Source organism: Rhea pennata, chromosome 5 (assembly GCF_028389875.1).
Source record: "Rhea pennata isolate bPtePen1 chromosome 5, bPtePen1.pri, whole genome shotgun sequence".
Taxonomy (NCBI): Eukaryota; Metazoa; Chordata; class Aves; order Rheiformes; family Rheidae; genus Rhea; species Rhea pennata.
This window is the reverse complement of record NC_084667.1, coordinates 39,430,867-39,452,161: the sequence shown is the minus strand read 5'-3', so window position 1 is coordinate 39,452,161 and position 21,295 is coordinate 39,430,867. Positions and strand designations below refer to the sequence as shown.

The 21,295-nt window shown below is 49.7% G+C and overlaps 1 protein-coding gene across 2 annotated transcripts in view; it reads right to left on the bottom strand.

The window, feature by feature from the left end:
- DUSP8 (dual specificity phosphatase 8) overlaps positions 1–16,776 on the bottom strand; it is a 55,576-nt gene extending 38,800 nt beyond the window's left edge. The window contains exons 1-2 of one of the 2 annotated variants that reach the window (XM_062577996.1): positions 16,702–16,776; positions 222–644 (exon numbers count right to left, since the gene is read on the bottom strand). In XM_062577996.1, the coding sequence (XP_062433980.1) occupies positions 222–452 (231 nt within the window). In that variant the 5' untranslated portion in view covers positions 453–644; positions 16,702–16,776. Of the gene's footprint in view, positions 1–221; positions 645–16,423; positions 16,522–16,701 lie in introns of those variants that run through there. The other variant, XM_062577997.1, reaches the window with a different exon arrangement.
- Between the last annotated feature and the right edge of the window lie 4,519 nt (positions 16,777–21,295).

Here is a 21,295-nt window from a genome sequence, read left to right as displayed (position 1 = left end):
CTTAAGGGTAAAGGCAGAGCCAGAGAGAAGTAGCCTGGTAACAAGGTGCCAAAACTGAGAAGCAGGACATACTGGCCAGGCATAGATTGGCCCTTAAGTGAGTTTGTGTCTGCTCCTCTGCACCCCATGCTATGACGGTCAGAGATTCACTCCCCTACATTCCTCTCCTGGTGAACAGCAGGTCAACAATGCACAAAGGCAGCAAGAGTGAAATCTCGTACCTTCATCTTGGAGGCTGGCTGGATGAGCTCTGTAATGGAGACCTTGTCTTGCTGGAGTCGCCTCTTGACAAGCTTGGAGCAGCAGATGTTGACGGAACTGAGGACGTGCCAGGAGTTATACTCCACGAAGGAGCGGCTGTCAATGACCAGGGTGCCCTCTGCTCCGTTCCTCAGGAGGCTGGCCAGCTTCTTAGGATCCATCACTTTGCGTGGGAGTCTGTCCCCTGCCATAACGGGCCTGTCCCCTCTGCAGTGAGTGGGGGGAAGGGGCAGACAGCCAAGGCAGGGAAGCCAGCAGCGGTCTCCCCAGGGGGAAAGAGCGAGTGTGTGTGTGTGGAGGGGGGGTAAGGTGTCAGCAGAGCAGCACCTGTCCTGGTCTCTTCACACGGCTAAAGCCTGGGATGCCAACTCATTGTGCTGAACCTGAAGAGAAAGAAAAAGGAGGAAAACACTGTAAGGCATAATGCTGATCAGAGCCCACTGCTTTCCCCTTTGAGCCTACTTCCATCCCAAGCCCCACTCTACCCCTTAAATCTCATTTCCTTTGACTATGAACTTTACCACATTCAGGCTTCTCTACTTGTATTTTCTGGCACTTTGACTTCCCCCACCTCTCAGCCCAGATCCCTCAAGCAAGGGTGGAAGAAGCCAAGAAAGAATGACTGTACGAAGACAAGCAATTTATATTAAGTGCTTTTACCCCCATCCACTGTCCACTGCAGAAAGAGGCAGATTCATAGAAATGAATCAGATGGTAATTTTGTTAAGCCCTGTAGCCCAAGACACATTCCATTGCTCCTTTATCTTGTCACCAGCTTGCTGTAATGCAGACAGGGCTGGGTAAGAACTGGCAGCCACTGCAAGGCTAGTAGAGAACTTAAAAGCATGTCAGACGTTAACAACTGCACAGAGACCAGGAGTCTTTGTAGCCCAGTCTTCAGCAGTGGTTGGTGGCAGAGGCCTTCAGAAGGGAATAACAATGAGACAAGAATACAGGCACACTTTCTAGGTATATTTGCACAGCTTGCAGTCATCTGTAGTTTAAGAACCTCCTGGGCCAGAGGTTTTATCTCTGAATATAACAGCTCTCAGTGGAGCTTTCTTCCATGAATTTGCCTAATTGCTTTTTGAAGCCATGTCAGCTTTTAATATGCATGCTGTCCTGTGGCAGGGAGTTGCACTGTTTGTTAACTATTATGAACAAATCCTTCCCCTGGTTTGCTCTGAACCTGCTGATGGCTCTTCTGGACGACCCTATATTGGTTCCTATATTGGAAGAGGCCATGAACACCCATTCTCTTTTTGTCTTCCCCAGGATTCTCCCTATTTTTAAAGCTTATTTAGGAGTCTCTAAGCCCATAACATTTATAGAACTGTTCCTTGAGTCTTGTTGTCACTGCATAAATCCATGCTGTGTGTGCAGGCACACTAGAGAGCCATACGGGCCAAAGCATCTCCTCCTTTCCCTGTTCCCAGCCTAACAGCTCCAAATAATTTGTTTTTTCTGACCTCTGTGGAAGATGGAGCTAATGTTTTCACAGAACCATATATGTTCAGCTTTAAGCTTCACTTATGCATAGTAATAGCTAGTTCAAGACCCATTAGACACTCCAACAAACAAGGTTTGCCTACCCACATCCATCACTTCACAGTAGATTTCACCTGCCTTTTTAATCAGCTCCACCTCATAACTATCTCTCCTGGCTGCAGAACAGTTCCTTCTCCCTCCAAGGTTTGAGGCAGTAACGTTTAGCAGGGCTAGCAGTGCCTTGGGCAGGAGGAACCAGGCCTGCTTCATCCTATCTGGAGTCTTCTCACTTGCACAGGCTTTGCAAGCTGATTCACACAGAGAGGGAGGTATCTGGCTCCACCTTAGGAGGAGAGGATAGTAAAGTTGGGTGGTCTGTGAAGTGCTCAAAAGAATGAGCTTCCTCCAAGTCCACCATACGGGATTAGCAAGAGCAAGAGGCAACTTAGGAGCATTTAGCTTAGGGTGTCTTAGAATTTAATGGCCTACGTCATTTCAGGCATGTTTTAATGGCATTAGGTTTTAATGCTACTGTAGTCATTCAGAAAATAAGCACGGTTATTACCAGTCTCCTCTTGCTCCTGCCAGATGGTTTTAGAGAGAACCCACAAGCTGCTGCGTGAAAGCTTTAATGCATCTGAATTAGGAAGACTATGAATACTGTGCCTGAAAAAGCTGGCATAAAGACTTTCATTGACTTCTGCAGAGCCAGGATTTGGTCCATGGACTACAGCAGGCTTATGAGTCACCTTGATTAGAGTAAACCAGCAGGTCTCAGAAGCTCCTGTACTCTGAGTCCCTGCAGCATAGGCACAATCTTGTGGGGATCCCAACACTAAGGTAGTTTGGGGCACGAGAAAGAGGCATGGGTAGGACATGCCACTCTGGTAATGAGCAGAGACTTTGCTGCGCCTTGTGCTGTGTTACCTGTAGAGGGAAAGACACTTCTTGCTTGAACTGGCTAAGTACCTTTTACACTAAGAAAATAAAAATTCCTTACATTGAGCCCATCACCTATTTGTATTGCAAAAAATCCTACTTGGCAAGTAGGTGTGTGCGTGCACAAAATGCCAGAGACCTCTGTTACCAGTCACCAATCCTGGAGAACACAGCCAGCTTGCAGGGAAAGACCGTAAAGCAGTTGAATACAAGGACAGAAGAGTCAGCATTTGCACATTTCTGGCTCAGGACCCCAGAATTAGCAGCCTCCCATTGCCCTGGGCTACTGGACTGCTTTGCAAAGCAGGAGGAGAGAGATCCTGAGTTTCAGGAGCCGAGTTCCCAACATCAGGCCACAGGAAGATAATCTTCCCCTATCCCTGTAATACACACATGCTGCCTCTGCTAACACACTAATTCAACTTAGGGGAAAAAAAGAAAAAAAAATCCCCTAAAGATTGTAACAGTGACAGCTCCTCCTGGCACAAAGCATTCTGCAGCCCTGTGGCATTATTCTGCAGCTCCATGGCATGATGGCATGGATGTCCCTGGCTCTCTCTGGCCCCACAGTGAGTTTGTAGCGCTTTGTATTTCCTTGCAGGGACCCCAATTAGAGCTGCCCCCTCAGCGGTGGGCTTGCGATCCCTCCGCTTGATGAACACCCTACTCCCCGCATGCTGCCCCCCTCCACCTCCCTGCTGCACTCCTTGAGGGAAGCTTAAAAACTGAAACAGTTCTAATTAGGGTGTACGAGGGGGAGCAAGGCTGGCTCCTGCTGGGATATGACACACCTCATTACGTCGCTACCGCCTTGCCAGAAGACCCCCTGCTGTAGCTTGGCTTTAGAGCCAGGGCAGTCAGAAAGGATGCAAATTAGCCAGCTTTCCCCCTTCATCTTTCTTTCACATTCTGCTCCCCAAATCACCCTCTCTTCCCTTCCCCATCAGGCCACCAGGCTATGAATACGCATTGATTCTTCCAATTATATCCAAAAAATAAAAGGGAATGGAAGGAGACAAAAAGATGTGAATAATATGGAGTTGGAGGGATACGAATAAAACACTGAAGTGGGATGAAAGATTGATCTGATGTGCTGGGAACACACACACACTGCAGAGTATCTCTAGAGATAACAGGGTCCATTGCCCTGCTCTCTGGCTAACGAGCAAGGGGTAAGCTTTGGAGTCTTCAGGCACAATTAAAAGGGTCCAGGAAAGACAATGCATCCTTAATCTCCTAACTGCCCTGCAAGAAACCTGTTTGGAAGAGCCCTTCCATGTATGAAGTTATTGCAGGTGACTAAGAAGTTACATGGGTGATATCAGACAGAAGGGGGAACAACACAGTTGAAGGTTTCCTGTCTCAGCTGAAAGCTGACTTCACGCAAAACAAAATATCTGCCCCAGCACGTCCAGATAGACCTGGTGGCAGAAACATGTAAGGAAAGTGAGCTTGATCCTGCTCCGGGCTCCACCCTCAAGACTTGGGGGAGGCTAGACAAGGCTCCTCCACTCTGCTCCCCTCTGCAGCCTTCTTTATCTGACTAAAAGCATTTCCATGGGAGGGAGATAACAAAGGATGGTCATAGGGAGCTGTAACCTTGGTGCTAGACCAAGGCACAGCAGGAGTTGGGTCCTTCCAAACTGGTAGTTTTGTACAATACACTTCTTTCTGGCCAACCAAAACACAGTGTCAAACACTTATAGACAATAAGCAACAGAGCAGTGCTCAGTACTTTTCTCCCAGGTTCCCTGAGCCAGTGTTACTAGAGCAATAGTACTACTGTAGGTATTTATGAATCTTTTGGAAGCACAGAGCATCCCTCTGGCCACGCAGTGGGCAGGCACTAACACAGGCTCTGCCGCTCCACAGCATTTTGGAGCAAGTGCTGGATGGGACTTAGCACAAGCGACCGGCAGGACTGCCAGTAGCTGTTCTAGTGGCCCTTGCTGCTGCTAAGGGCAGCTCCAAGGCCGGTAGGTAAAAGGGGGGGAATGATGCTAGGTACCAGCAGAGACTATGGTACCTCCACTGTACTGAGCAGGCTACATGCGAGATGGTCTCGGAAAAGAAGAAGCTTTAACGTCTCCTTACCTGGGCAGTACACAAGAGAAACAGAAGAAAGGAAGCTGTCTTTCTGCTTCTGCTCTGCTGGGTCATAAGGAAAGGCAAAGAGGAAGGTACAGAAATGGCCACTGAGCATTGCTGAAGTAAGAAATTTCCTGTTACCTCACCATGGTGACAGGGGAGCAGTCTCCAGAGCAGAGGGGAAAAAAGGTTAACCTGGAGCCTAAATTAGGGTTTCAAAAACATAGCTGTGTCCCTCACTTATCAGTTTATTAAAGCCATCTTAATCTTCTTGAGTGTTCCTGAAGAACATTACCATAATCCTTTAATCCCACCTCTCCCTGGAGTGCCTGTAATGAGAAGATGGGCACATGGCTTAGCTGAATGGGGACAGCAAAGCAGGAGGGGCCATGCCACAGCTGAGGGACAGGAAGACTGGCAGAGAGCTTAACACATGAGTTGGTCTAACTACACTCTTCAGGAGACAGGAGCAAGTCCATCCCTAGCATGTACCTCCATGGAAACACATTTCACGTGAACAGTGTGCACCGCAGGTTTTCGAGATAAGTGCAGACAGAAGTAACCAAGACCAAGAGAAAATGGAAAGACTCTTTCTGCTATGTAGGATAGCCCTACTACAGAGCCAGTAACTCAAAAGTGTTTTCTCTTCTGCTTTTCTGCTCCAATCCCAGTCAGACGTGCAACAGAGTGAAGGACCTCAGCAGCACTGCTCTTCCCATGGTCTTTTGAGAATGTGCGCTGAAATACCAAAATTTGCTTCTAACAAAGGGAACAGCTTTGCAAAAATCAGAACTCCTGAAGACTAAAAGCAGGACTGAGACACGGTGTACGACATGGAGGAGACATCGTGGGAACCATCCACCATGAGCTGGACTGTGCCAAGATGAAGTTGTGGAAAGGGTCAAATCTGAAGCCGGGGATGCAGGACAAGGTATCTGCACATGGTAGAGCCCACATTTAAGGCAACAATGACGCCTTGAGGACCGGCAGCTCAGACTGCACAAGCAAGTTTCCATGATAGAAGTGAGACTGGACCTACAGCATGCTCAGTAGATCGGTAATAATCATCCCATGAGCATGCTCTTTTGGTGGCATTGCTTTACATTTACTGAGGGATAAGAGCATGCACACAGGGCTGTAACCACAGAGAAACATCTGCTAGTTTGTCCCTGGGAAACCCATGAAAGCAGCCATCCCCTAAAAGCTGCCACCTCCACTTGCGGCCCCAACAGCACTGAGCACAAGCAATTTGCCAGTTCCCCAGCAGAGACCTGCAAATGGCCAGGCACCCACAGAGCTCTTGAGCAGAGAGACCGCCCACAGGCAACACATGCAGGAGGTGATGGGGCTCCTCCATCCATCCAGCGTTGGATCAGGCCCAGCAGCCGATCAGCCACTGGAAGGATTGCTGAGAAAGTAACTGCTAGCTTACTGCCTGTGATGCTGGCAGCATCACGCTGCCCCCCAGCTATCCAGACATTTATCAAAATGTAAAATCTGGCACTTTCACCAAGACCTCCACCCTTTTTCCTCTCCAATCCCTTGTTTCTTTTAAGTACTCAGGCACTTCACAAACACCCCTCAGCAGACTCCTGTTGTTTGAGGGATTCCTAAATCAAGGGACTATTGCTAATTATTATTATTATTTTGCAGCAGCAATCAGGGCCACGGGGCTCATTAACAAGTTAGCACCTCTGGTTTCCCTGGAAACTGCGGAGCTGCCAGGCAACAGGCGCTCAGCGGCCCCAGGCGCCGCTGACAACCTCCATGGGCCAAGCATCCCTAGGAAATGCGAGGTTGCTTCAGCCTTCAGATACCAGGTTGGCATTCAAACCATGGCAAGATGCGCCACTAGGATGCAAAGGCAGCTCCAGGATGTCCCCCCCGCTCTGTGCCAGCTACTCTCAACCTTAGCCCATCCACTGTTTCCCTTCTGCTACTCACAGCACCATGAACTAATGGCTTTTCCTTCCTAACAAGGGAGGCAGATGTTCTTCAAGGATGGGAAATTTGGAGCACTAGTGATCCAGTAGAAGAAAGCTGTGTGAAGCCTGCAGTAGCCACTTTGCAAGTGATGCAACCTCTGCGGATTTTTTTTAGCAGCTCTCAAGACTCCTTTAACAGGCATCACAAAAGATTATCCTGCTTGAAAAGGGAGTCTTTTATTATTATTATTATTATTATTATTTTCCTTAAATGAGTTCATCTGAGAAGGCTGGGAACACTGCTGTCCACATTGACTAACCCAGATGTACAGGCTGCACATTCAGCCTTGCCCCAGTGAAGCTGGAGGACACAAAGCCACTCCAGAACCCACCAGCAGATACCTTCATGTGGTCACATAAAGCTGGGCTGCTTCCAGGGGAAGGAGGCATGAGGCTGGGAAGGGAGGTACCAGCTGGGGAAGGTAAACACTGCCTTGTCTCTGCCAGCACCTACAACATTAGGAGATGGAGGAAAAGAGACAAATACTGGCTTCTGCACAGCAGCGGGATGCAGAAGGGAGTCTTTGCTGTGCTAAGCAGAGCACACCAAGACCCATGCCCTTACCTAAGCAGATGGGGCCAGGCAAAGCACAGGAGAGGCACGATATCTCCGGAGTCCCAGGAGCATAAAAGTAATGCTGCAAAGGCAACCCCAAGCTCCCTTCTCACATGCTGCTACCCCATTCGCACCCTCGGGGGCCCACTAGAATTTTCCCAGGACAGAGCAAAACGCATGCAATGTTGATCTCATATCCTCATTCTCTGCTTCCTACACACTACTGGTGCCCTCTTCTCTGGACAAAAGCCCCTGGGCACCCTCTCTATGCAAACAGAGCACTGAAAACCTCCACGTGTTGGGAATGGGAAGCTCCCATTTTTTTCCCACAGCACATCCCTCTAAGGCAGCAACTGTACCTTTGCCAGGATTTCAGGCCCAGCTGCTTGCTGAGCTCATTCTTTTTCTTTCCCCTATACTGCTTTCTCCTTTTAAATTCACACAGGCTGGAAGCTGCTACTAAACCACAAGGAGTTGGGGAGCTCCACGTGGGCACTGTATGTTGGCCTTCTAGGTGAGCTGCATGCAATGAAACAGCACCTGCTAGTTTCCTGGAGTCTGAATTTCCCCTCAGTAACCAAAGCCCTAAGTCCAGATGCACAGAGGTGTTTTCTGTCAGCAGACACTGCTGGAAAAACAGGAACCCACTCGAAGTGACAGATGGTGTATTCACACCACGCAAGAGGAATGGCACTGAGGCCTATGGCAGCCTCTGGCATGCAGCTAGCTAACCTCCAGCACGTGGCTCAGGGCTGCTCCTGTTCACCTTGGATGGTCCGGGCACTTCGGCTGAGCCTCAGCTGCCAGCAGAGCGGCAGCGAAGGCAGCGAGGCGAGGGGAAAGGGAAGGTGATGCATCCTACCGAGCTACGAGCGAGTCTTTCACATGCACCTTCACCCTGCAAGGCAGACCTTCTGGTCGCATCTGAACTTGGGGCCCACCATCCCCTCCCACCAGCTGATGTTAGGCCAGCAGCTTCAGGAGTACAGCGACTGCAAATGCAATTGCTTCTTAGCCTGCCTCCGCTGAAGTGCTCCATGTGTATTAAAACATTTTCAGACCAGCTGTAGCCAGAAAAATTTGACCGCAGCCCAGGTGGTCAGTTCAGAGATCAGACTGCTACTGAGTCAGGAATAGCCAACAGCAACAGCAGAGAAGGGAAGTAACCAGAGTCTAGATGACAAGGTCAGTCTTCCCCTCACTAAGGCTCATACTTTGAGCATGATTTATATGGTTTTCCCCCTTAGTGCGAACAAACGCTTTCATTTTAAAGTCTACAAAAGCCCAAACTAAATGTTATCCAAGACCAGCCAGACGTTTAATCACTGCCTTTACCCACGCTAAGGATGAAGCTATCCAGCATGCTGCTCTCTAACACGAAGCTATCCCATTTCCCTCCTCACCCTGCCAAGCAGAGAGTCGGCCAGGAGCCAGTGGCATCGTCTCCTTTGACCAGCTTGGCACACATCACAGCCAGGTGGAAGGAAGGGGACATGTTGCATAGGACACAGGACATGCAGTCTCACTGGTGCTTCAAGTGCCCTTGCTCCCCACTGCCTGATACCCTAGTCATGCTTGCTGCATTTCCGCTGGACAATCACGTGAGCCCATGGATGGCAGAGAGGCTACCATAGGCTTGTCTTAGGGATCTCCAGTGGCTCGTTTTCCTTTCTGCAGTAAGAATGGCTTGAGGCAGTCCAGAAAGGTAGGTAGGCAGGTGCTTTCTCAGGGCACTAGCACCAGTTTTCAGCCACTATAATCCAATGTTCAGAGTTCAGCTGAAACTCTGGCCCTCCTTAGAAGACCCAAAGTTCAGTTCACGTCCAAGGGACTACACTGATTTTCCACAGGATGATGCATCCCCCAGGGCAGTAACATATGCCTTGTAAGGTTCTTCTGACTCGGTCCAAGGCCTGCTACGTTTCCTGCATGCATACAATAGACAAATTGCTCACAGGTTTGGGATGAATTAGCACTTGTCAGTTCAGGCTCCACTGCTTATCACAACCACAAAGAGAAGCCACCAATTTGGGGTTTCAGAGCATTACCTTTATCTAGAAAAAAGCACTCAGAATGGGAAAAGACAAAGCTAACATTCCTGCCCCACTCTCTCCTTTTCCCTTATGGGTTGCGATTCATTCCACAGATGGTTTGTTAGCTTAACTGGAAGTCACATGGAGGTCACACAGTGTTTCGCAGGTCCTCCCTTTATCCTGACCACCTCAGACAAACACAGATCCACTGACCACAAAGTGCCACAGCTTACTAACCAGAAATCAGAGCTTCTCTCCATGCAAGAAATCCTACAGGCTTGCCTTTTACTATCAGCTACAGTTTGCACGGTTTCTGTAACACAGACCATCTAACTATCATCACTGCTACTATAGGTGGCAAGCTAGATGAACTCATTAACCATTTCCCTAGTGGGGTAGTATTCCTCTAACCAACTCCAGGCAGACATTGAAGCATGATTTTTCTTTTTTTAACTCCATAGTTTCAAAGAACCAGAGATGTAATATGATGTATGGCCAAAGCTTCAACATCCTCCAGCTAGTTTCCATGTCAGCAAGTGCAACTTACTGGTGATTTTGAACATGTAATTGAAAGCATATACCAAACCTTGCCTGTTTAGGACTGGAAGTTGACCTGCAGCTAAGTAAGATCAGTTTATTCCTCCTTACCTTTCTTTCAGTCCTTCTAGACCCCACTAGTCATACTTATCTTTATTATTAGTTACTGCTGAATGAACCTTTCTCAGGTGGCAGACAAAGAGGCAACCAAGCTCAAAGCAGACGGGATTGTGAGGATGACACAGAATTACAGGCATCAGCATTCAGCAAGCAAACGGAGAATGCACAGATCTATTTTTAATGGCACAATGCAAGTGCTGTACAAAAGGACGTATCCAGGGAGATTCTGCCCAGTCAGAGATTTGTGATAGTTTTGCTGCAATAATCAACTTCACTCAGCATGCAGAAGGCATTTTGCCTTTTTACCAAACCAGAGAATAATTCAGGGAGCTGCATTTTGGTTTAAGCTGGAGATCTGCTCCTATTGGTCACCCCTCTGGCCTGCTGCATCCTACTGGCTTTCCACCAGGAAAAGCAGAAAGTGTGGTGAGCAGCAGGTAAGCAGAAAAGGAGAAGGCCGGGCGTTGAGGCAGTGGCTGGCTCCTGGAGCACACACGTGGCTCCAACACCTTGGCCCAGGTGAGCTAGCAATTTTGCATCTTTGCAAGGCCTGTTCCTGAGTCCACTAACAGAAGCAAAGCCCTGTCTATAACACTAACATACTTCTCCCTATTTAGACAGGGTGGGCAGAGAAAGGGGGAACTGTGAAGTGTTCTCTGCTTTGATTTCCTCCACTGCATGCACATGGTAAATCTATTTTTCATATGCAAGCTTAGAAGTCAGCGGTGCTGGCACCCTCTCCACACTAGCTCTCTGCTCAACAGCCTCAAGTGCCAAGTGAGGCTCGGCCTGTGCCCATCCATTCCCCACGCAGGGCTCCTGGCCAAGGCAGATGAAGATGGAATGAATAACTCCACTCAAGCTAAAGCTCAAGGAGGACCAGTCTGTGATCGCAAGCTTAGAAACTGGGGTCATTAAAGGCAACGCAAAAACAGTCAGATGCTGTAAATGCTTTTTGGTTGTTTCCAGAACACCCTGGATGCTGATGGACCCTTTCTGTTTGCAGCAAAAATGGTTCTGAGTTACTCAAGAGAGGTTGGATTTCAATGGGAGATGAGTAATTTAAGCAGATGCCAGTTTAATGTGTTTAATTGTTTGACTTGCTTGAGAAAAACCTGCAATCATCTAATAAATGGACTGAAATGTCTATCACAGCTTCTGCCACATCAGCTGAATTAATGTTTGCTAGCTCCGTACAGCAGCTCTCCTCAAAGAACTAAATCCTTTATTAAAAAAAAGGAGAGATGAAAAGCTGTGGATGTGGGTATACCGCACACCTATTAACCAGATGAGTAATGCTGCTAGGCAGAGACAAACCGGAAAGACGCGCTGCATCATTAGTAGGGCTCAAGGATGTGTGTTGTAAAGGGAAGGATGCCAGGGTTATGCTGTCATTGGAATTTTCATGCAGGATCAAAGCGATGGCCCACCTTGTTTCAAATCCTCTCACCGTCACTGCTTAATAACAGGTATTTTACAGAAACAGGGCAGAAACAGGATGGCAGGCAGTTATGGAACAATCATAGAATAATTCAGGTTGGAAGGGACCTCAGGAGGTCGCCTGCTCCAAACCTTTTCTCTCTTAAAGCTGGGCTAACCTCAGCATAAGATGAGGGCTTCTTTTCCTTCTAGTCATCTAGCGGGTCTTCTCCAAACGTCACTGGGCTCAGAAAACTTGCTCCCCATAGCTCAGCATGCAAAAATGCTATACAGACAACCTCTTTCACAAATGGTAAGAGCACTCTGAAATGCTTTGCAAAAATGCCCGAAGAATACAAAATCTCTGCCCTCAAAACTCTGGAGACACAGTTTAAAGATGATACATTGAAAGCAGACAAGTCACACATGCACGCATCAGGATGGGCAAACAGGAACTGTAAGGGCTCTCTATACACAGGAAATGACACGGGAAAAGGCATAAGGGGAATAGGAAGAAAAAGAGGGAAATACGGAAGTATTTCTAATCCCAGATAGGCTGCTGGCATGAACTTAAATTAACTCAGTGCAAAGCACGTCACTTGCTTCATCTTCATGCAGCGCAATCCTAGCATTAGCCTTTCTGCATTGGTATTGCTCTCCAACTGCACTAGGAGACTCTTCATGTAGCAGATCAGTTCCCAGTGAGTGCCTCCTGGATTTCCCTCTGTTCCAGCCTGGAGTGCTACAGCCCCTGTCTTCTGAATTACTGCTCCTTTCCAAGGGTCATTAACTGGGCAAACAAGCGCCACGTGCCACTTTTGGAAACTCTGGGCTCAGAGAAGACAAAAAGTCCACAGAAGCTGTGTGTACCGCAAGGAATGAAATCTCCTGCACAGTAACCACAGAATCCCAGAATGGTTGAGGTTGGAAGGGACCTCTGGAGATCACGTAGTCCAACCTCCCCTGTTCAATCAGTTACCTAGAGCACGTTGTCTAGACGACTTTTGAGCATCTCCAAGAATGGAGACTCCACAACCTCTCTGGGTTGTGCTCAGCTACCCTCTCAGTGAAAAAGGTTTTCCTTAGATTCAGATGGAATCTCCTCTGTTTAATTGGTGCTCATTGCCTCTCATCCTATTGCTGGGCACCACTGAAAAGAGTTTTGTCCCATTCTCTTTACACCCTCCCTTCAGATACTTATACACATTGATAAGAACTGTCCTGAGTCTTCTTTTCTCCAGGCTGAACAGTCTCAGCTCTCTCAGCCCTTCCTCATATGAGAGATGCTTCAGTCCTTTAATCATCTTAATTCCTGCTTGAGGTAGAAAGTCTACAAACAGCTCTTGCAAGAGGAAGAGGTAACAGTTTGTTTTTCTTTCCATGACTCTTTTGCTAAAGAGGAGACTGGATTACCATGGCATTCACCTCAACCAGAGCTTAGAAACTCGCATCTTGGTCTCTGGCATGGATTTGGCTCACTTGGGCCAAGCTTTGCCAGGCTCATCTGACAAAAACATCCGTTTTGAGTGCAGCACAGCCATACCATTATCCCAGAATGCCTCAGCACTGTCAGCTTTTACAACCCTAATGTTCCCCAGGCTGTATTGCAGCCCTGCTCACAAAGTATGTGCAGGTCTTGCCAAGCAAGCTTGAGAAGATCTTGAGCAGGGAGCTCACTCAGCTCCTTATCTGATGAATCATCTCATGCCCCCTCACCTCCCCACCCTGAGCCAGCCAAAAATTACGTCAGGTGTCTCCCTTCCCAGCTGTCATCAGGTGGGACAGGTGTATCTTCAGAGGAGAAATACAGAGCTTGAAAAACAGGTTTTAAAGCCCAGAGGGCATGAGGCTGCAGCAGAGCATTTTCAAGCTTTCCCCACAGGATGACAGCAGTGAAGGTCTGGCTGCATGAGTTTTCTATGCATAGCAGCAAAGAAAAGCCCAGGGTGAAAAGGTACTGCAAGCTGAGGAAAAGGAGCACCTCCATGCTGTGGCTTTCTGCAGCCAGCTCCCCTTTAACACTGCCATTAAACCAACAGTAGAGGGCAAAAAGATCTACAAACTCTCTGGCCTTGTTTCATCCTCCAACTGTCCTACTAGACAGAGGATACAGTATTTGCAAGCTCTTTATCATCTTGTTCTCTACAAAATCCAGTTTGCTGTAGCAGCTGTAGTGTGATGGTAGCGTCCTACAAGTCACTTCCAGAAACCAAGACTGCCAAGCACTGAACCACCTCCTGTTCTTGCTTTGATCACAGAGAATCTTAACATGTTCTACACCTGCATGCACTTGGGGCTTTTGGAACCAAACCTTAACTGAGCTACACATCAGAGAAACTCGTCTCTGATCCTTAAGAAGAGACTTATTTAAAGACAACAGAACAAATCAAAACAGGAAAGTACTGTGAGATGCTTCATATTGTTACATAGATTTAAAGCAGCATTTGTTGGGGGAGAGGTAGGGGATTGGGATGGAGTGGGAGCTCCTTCACACTCCTCCTGAGAACAGTCATTTTCAGAAATCCTTCTGAGACAGAAATGGTTTCCGGGGGGGCAGGAGGGGGGTCTTGAGGAGGTCACTGTAGGGGGAGAACCCAGATTTCTCCCATCTCCCCAGAAGCAATTTGCCACTATGAGACACAAACTACTGAGAAGTCTCTCCCAGCCCTCAGGAGTGCTTTGGTGGTAATAGCAGCATCATATTTAATTTTAAGTGACAAACTCTCCAAAGGCAGGCACCTCAGTGGTTTCTCAGCAAGGCACTTGGCACCTAATAAAAACATCTCTGTAAATAAATGCCAAGTACTACACTTGCAAGAGAGCCCTGAGGAGTCTGGGCACTTTACTCAGGCCTCCCAAGCATAGCAAAAGCTGGATTTTACAATGTAAATTCAATGTAGATTAAAGTTTCCCTGCCCTATTCCTTACCTTGCATCAAGGCAGGGACAACTGAAAGTCACGGTGGGCTAAACTGAGTTGAAAGCATTTTGGTGTGAAGTGCTGACATCTCAGAACCAGTACTCAAGAGACCATCTAGACCAAGGATTTCTCTACTTGAGTTTATCGCAGATCAGCCAAGGGTAGGAGGTCCAACATACTCTCATCCCAAAGAGGCATTGGGCACTCATCTGCTCTCACATTCCCAAGTGTCCTGTGTGGCTGTGGCCATTAGGGCAGCCCCACACATATGCACCTTGCCAGCAGGGCTATGCTACTCAAAACTGAGGACAAGGCATCCACCTACCCCGTATGCACTCCAGCAAGAGATCCCAAATACCTCCAGGTACGGCCAGAAAAGTTTTCTTGGTGTTGCAGCTTATTTGTTTTGGCAGCTGCTACCAGCAAATCCAAAGCAAACCCAGGAAGCCCCAGTCACACCAAAACCTGACAAACCTCTTCTGCAGAAGAACGCTGACCAGCACAGACTGCATACAACAGCACTCGCAAACCCTTCCGAGACAGACGAGACCAAATCCATGAGTGCCAAATCCTGTGCATCAAGTCCTTCTGAAAACAAAGCTCTCTACCACTGAATTTCAGCCTGCAGGCAGCCATGCCCTGAGCCTTTTGCCTTAGCGGGGAAGAAGGAGACAACACGAGCAAACAGCAAATGCAGCTCCATGGGAAGCCCGCTTCAAGGTTAACATGGCCCCGGCACGGGTGGAAGCGCCCACCAGGCTGCCAGTACAGCCCTTCTCGCTACCCGCTCCAGCCTCCTCAGGCTTTTTGACGGCTGCACCATCCGTTTTGTGGGGAGCAAGGGGAGGGTATCCGTCTTCACATCCCAAATTAGAGGGGGACCAAAACCTCCAACAACTGTTCCAAGCGTGTTTGCGACTGCTCGCTGTTGGGGACAGGAACAATCTTTTTGACACACGCTTATATACAGCGTCTAGTGGGCTGTGTCCCCACTAGGGAGCTTTTGATACTACCGCAATCCAAATAAGAAATGCATCTGTGCCCAGCAAATGCAAACATCCTTAACAGAAAGGCACTGCACCACGTCCCTCCTTACAACAAAACCGCAAATTACTGACCTGTGCATAGAGCTCCCCCAATGCAAGCTGAAGCACTGACATCAGCTTTTACTGTGCTCAGGAATTTAATTCTGGGGGAGGAGTAAGGAGTGTGTGTGTGTGGGGGGGGGGAGAGCAGAAAGGAGAAGGAACTTGTTTATCAATAATCAAGGAAAATAATCAGGAATCTAACTAATGATAGTCAGCTCTAACTTTTGGCACCAAATCCAACATTTATCACAACATAATAATGCGGGGGGGGGGGGAGATGATCAATTGCTCCACGGACATTAGGAGAGGTCAAGGAGATTATTTTAAATGGGCAGCTTAACTCATTAATTGCTAGCAGCGCCTGTGGAGCTGCAGCAGTGAAGTGTTGCATGAAAACCCCCGCTGCTGAACACATGCCGGCTTCCCTGGGCTCGTTTAAATGCCAAGGACATACGGCGACACTCCAAACTCTCTCGTCATTAGCAAACCACAGCGCTGTTAACACCAGGTCCTCAAACACCAAGCCTCAGCCCCCAAGGAGAAAAACACTAGCAAGCTGCCCCCAGCGAAACCAGAGCGAGGCGGGAGCCCGGCGCTCCGGCTCCCTCCGCACCGCCGCCCCGGCCCAGCGTCCGCACGCACCTGCGGCAACCGCATCGCAGCGCGCCGCGGGGCCGCTCCGCCGCCTTCCGGCTCGCAGCCCGCCGGGCACCGCGTACCGCGCGCCCTTCCCCAGGGCCGCTGCCCCTTTTGCAAGGCAGCTTGCGGCTGGGCTTCGCCATCCCCCGGCCACCTCCCCCCCCCCTTTATTTTTGTTTTGCACCAGCATAATCCCAACCCTCCCTTCAAAAATACATACATATAACCACACACATATAACATATATTTATAATATATAGAACGCTTGTGCACGTGCATATACACACACACATATATACACACAAACACACACACGCAGACACGCATAGGTGTTTAAGGCAGCCTCCCTACCGGCCCCCGGCGGCGCTGGCGCGGTCTCCGTCTCCCCCGCACCGCTCCGCACATGCCCCGGCGCCAGCCGCTGCGTCCCCACGCCGGACGCCGCATACGCGCCGCACATGTGCTGCGTGCTGCAGTGCACAGCGCGCCCGCGCGCCCCTGCCCGCACCTCCCGCCACATGTACTTAAACATACACACACATATATATTTGCATACATGTATATATGTGCGCATGAAGCGCGTGCAGGCGCTGCCGCCCGCCCGCCCGCCCCCGCGGCCCCGCACTGACCCGGCGCGGCGGAGGACCGCTCGGCTCCGCGCCGCTCGGCTCCGCGGGCTGCCGCGGCCGCTGGCGGCGCCGCCGGGCCCGCCTGCCGCGGCGCGCAGGGGCCGCGCCGCTCCGCGCCGCTCCGCGCGCCGCCGGGAATGCGCCGGCGATGAGGTCATGCCTTGGGAAAAAAAAAAAAAAAAAAAAAAAAAAAAAAAAAAAAACAGAAAAAAAGCCAGAAAAAAAAAGCCCCACGCTGACGTCACCCGCAGCCAATCAGCGCGGCGGGCGCAGGGCAGGGTGACGTCAGCCCCGTGCCGCCGCCGCCGCCGCGGCGGGCGCAGCGCGGGCGCGGAGCGGCGGCGCCGGCGGCCCCGGCCCCGGGCGGCCCCGCAGGAGGGGCCCGGCCCGGCGCCGCTGCTGCCCCCCGCGAGGGCGTCCTGAGCCTCGCCGAGGCAGCCCCCGCAGCCCGCAGGCCTCGCCGCCCCTCAGGGCTTCGTGCAAGGCCACGGCTCCACCGCTCGCGGGCGCTGCCCCCTTACCACGCGAGGAGCACCCGTTAAGGCCTTCGCCTTGTGCCCCCAGGCCGCGTGACGAAGCCCCCAAATCGCTGCCCTCCCCTGCCTTGCCTCTGCCCCAGTGCAATTCCCCACATGCAAGTCGTCGCCAGGCTGTTGCACAGCCCCGAGCGCCGCTCCTAGCCTTGGGCCGTGGCTGCACGCGGGCCCGGGACGGCCCTCTGCGCCAGACTGAGCTGGCACAGCGGCACGAGGGACCCTTGCGGGGAGGACAAGGGAGGCAGGGCGCTCCTTCGGGAAGGCTGAACTGACCTTTCCCTGTGAGCTTAAGGGTGACCTGCAGCAGGAGCCCCGATCTCTTCTGCTGATACCATAATGCAAGGAAATGGATTGTCACACAGACAGACTGGCCTGAGCAGGAAAGTGCCTTTTTGGAGCTGACTGGCCTCACAGTCAGGGTTTTTGGGCAGACCTCCGCCGACAGGAGCTGTTCCCAGGCTGGCTCCCCCGGCCCAGCCACGCAACGTTGCTGCGGCTGGAGCAAGGGCTGAGCAGGGCAAAGCTTGCCGTTGCATGCAGCCAGGCAAATGTCCCCCCGAAAGAACAAGTGCCCTCGGAAGACCTGCATTCAACCCAATCAAAATATTATGTTACAACTTCATGGTTTTGACTTTGGTGCTAAATCAGACCAGGCAGCATGCTTTGAAAAGGTCAAAAAATAAGCTTTCAAATATTTTGTTTCCCAGACCGTTCCCAGCCTGTCTTTCTGGTCTGATCTGGACAAAGCTGAACCCTGAAGCTCTCCTGTAGGACAGACAACCCCTCCCCCCTTTTAGCTCTTCCTGCCCTCTGTTCCCATGTCTCCTCGGCCAATCTCGAGCACCGCTTTGCTAAACTTACAGAAGTTTGGTGGCTGTCAGACCTGTCCCTGAGGAATTGCCCACTCATAAATGCCAAAGCTGAAGATGGAAGGGGAAGGACAGACGTAAATGCGACGCAGACTGTGCAGATGGCATGTGACGCAAAGGCTCAGGGTTCAGCAGGAGAGCCAGCAAACCTGGCCCAGCGGGTCCTGCACCTGTCTCAGCTACACTTTGCAAATGCTGATGTGCTGCCCCACAGAACCAGCAGTGAAAATTGGCAGAAGGTTTTTATTCTTACTCTATGCATCTCTTTTTCTCTGGGAAGAGCAAACACACATGGCGAGAGCCAAGAAACCAGCATCTGAAGGAAAGGAGCTGCCCCTCCTCTCCTAAAGCAGCAGGGCATATAGCAGAAAACTTTGGTGCTGGCTGATGGGTGCTGCATCCCCCCACAAGGGAGGTGGAAGCCAGGGAAGGCGAAGGCCAGAAGAAAAGGGCCGTTGTATATGACCTCTGCAGGAAAAGGTGCCGCTAAGGCCCAGAAGAGAGCCAGCCCTCATCTGCAAACATTTCAGAAGTGACCTGTCTCACCAGACACCATGGTGGGACTTTGCACGCTGCGGTGGGCTCCCTTCTGTCCCACCGTAGGTGTCATAGAAAAGCCCCAGCCAGTTTTGGAGCCTGCTAACATAGCAGTGTTTTTTCTCTGCCCTTGGACGTGGCCTGGTAACTCCAGCTTAAAGAGGGATTATGATTTAGAAGCTTAGGTTTTGCTGGCGCTTATGAAATCAAGGGAACCTTCCTCCTTGCTGCTGACACGGATGCCGGATGTTTTAAAATTAACTCTCTTCTCTCCAGACATGCAGAAAGCAGCTAGCTAAAGAAGGATATTGAGCTGCCATGGTTACTGACAAGGCAAAATCTTTTCAGGAAGGGTGATTTCTTGTAGACCACCAAAGGCTTAAACTGCTGGTCGTTGGGAAGTAGTGCGATGCTAAAGATGCCACTATCAGTGGCTATGTAGGCAGTGCTGAGACTCTTCCTATACTCCTTTCCTACTGCAGAAAATCAATCCATCCAAAGCGTGTCAGCAGAGAAACTACTGCAAAAAACATGACTGCTTCACCACATGTCTAAACTGTATGACCAGACTGACATCAGCTTTGATTTAGGCCTAGTTACCATCATCAGTGACAAGATATTGGTGATATTGGCACTAGTCGAGGCATTCACTTTTCAGTTTGCTCTGGAGCGGTTTAACCTGGTGGGAGCAGAAGCTGCGGAAGTGCAGGGTTTGTCTTGGTGTAGCTCAGATGAAGGCCTCGTCTTCAGTCCACTCAGGGTTTCCCGCTGTTTTTTTCCTGCTTGCCTTCCTCTCCGCTGCCTTGCCGAGTGCTCTGGCAGCAGCTTGAGGATCTCTGAGCTCTTTTCCCACTTGCAAACTGGGAAGTCAGCTCTTTTCACCTGGGGAAAAGGCACATGGTGCACTCACAGATAATGAAACAGCTCCAAAAGAATGGCATGTTCCCCATCCTCCAAATGAGTAGAGAAAAAGAGAAAAGCCTTGTTTTAATTTTTGCAGGGCAAAAGAAGAATGACTTGTCTTGCTTCAGTTTAGGGCTGTCCAACCCTCCTTTCCAGGGGCAAGATGGAAAAAAAGAAGAGGAAAGGAATTAGTCTGAAAATCCCAAAGCCAAAGCTTCCTCATAAAAACTATTATCAAGTAGAGAGCCATGAGCTCTTGAAGCTTGCCGAAGGAAGAGGATTTCAACGTTTTCTTTCCAAACCCCAGCTAAAATAAGTGTTTCCAACCCCAACCCTGGCAAGCTGCTGCCAGGTGAGCACCCCTGGATCAACTGCTGAGAAGATGAATCCACATTAGGCCATTGGCCTGGACCATGGAGGAGCACAGTCACATGGTGGTGGTGCAAAGGATGTCAAGTAGCCACTGGCAACCTCTATTAGGAAGTGAAGAAGAGGAAGATGGCATGGGGAGGCCAGAGGGCAAGGAGTCCTGAGGGGCTGCAACGAACCAGTGCATGACATGTTGCTTTGGATTGTTAATTCCTGGCACTAACCTGCACCTGCACCAGTGCTCTCATGCTCAAAGAAGGAGAGGATCCGGCCCACGGGCTCTGCTCCTCTCTCACACCCACTGCTTCTGAGCAAGGCGCTGCTGCCAAAAGCCTGGTGGGAAGAAACCAAAACAAATGATTCACGAATGTTAAAACTCCTCTCAGGATTGCAGGGGTAAGAGCAGGTGATGACAGAGGCTTGCAAAACTTCACCTGGCTTTCAAAGGCTAGAGCTAACCTGATTTAGATCTGAATCCTGTTTGACCTGAAATTCTGGGCATTCAGATGTGGACCCGTGGTTGTGGTTACATCAAAGAGGCAGTACTCATCTTAGCATTGCTATCAACACAGGTATCGAACTGGAGACACATAGTAAGCTCTTGGTGGCTTGTACACACTAAATAGGCGAGCACTATCCGTATTTCACACAAGGGAAATTAAGCAGAGAGAGTCGGGGCAATGTTGTTATGGTCACATAGAAAGAACAAAGCAGCGTCATGCTCTGAGCTCAGATCTACCAGATGTTCATCCATTGTCTTAGCCACAGGGCCAGCATCCCCACTTTTCCCCCATATTTGTAAAGAATCCAGCAAAAATTATGCAGCAGGTTGCCTATTGCTAAAGGGAAGTGCTTTATTTCAGATAAAAAAGCACTTAAAAAATAATTCACCCTATTCTCCCCACTGCTTTTTCCTCTTTCCCACATCTCAGGCACATCTAAAGATTGATTGCATCGGAAGTACGTGTTTTGAATGTAAGCTATGCTTATACACATCATACATTCTGCTAAAACGCTTTCCAAGAGCTATGGCTGTCATTGCAGGCCAAGTGCAGAATCCCTATATTAGCTTTTCCTATATTCTACAGGGATTAAAGTCAGGACCTGATAATGAAGTATATTAAGACAAAGGGAAACAAATTGCTGCCAGACCTACTTTCTTATCCAACAGGAAAAAAAAGTACTTCTTAGTTGATCTGCAAATACTTTAAGGGTTTGAATAATTATTTTTAACCTTGACCAGCTTCGTGACGCAGTTCCTAGCACAGCCAGGCAAGCCTTCCTCCCTTCCCACTTGAGAGGGTGTGCGCTGCAGTAGGATGGGAATGCCTTACCCAGCACTACCACCACCACCAAATATCATCAAAGCCTTTTCCTAAG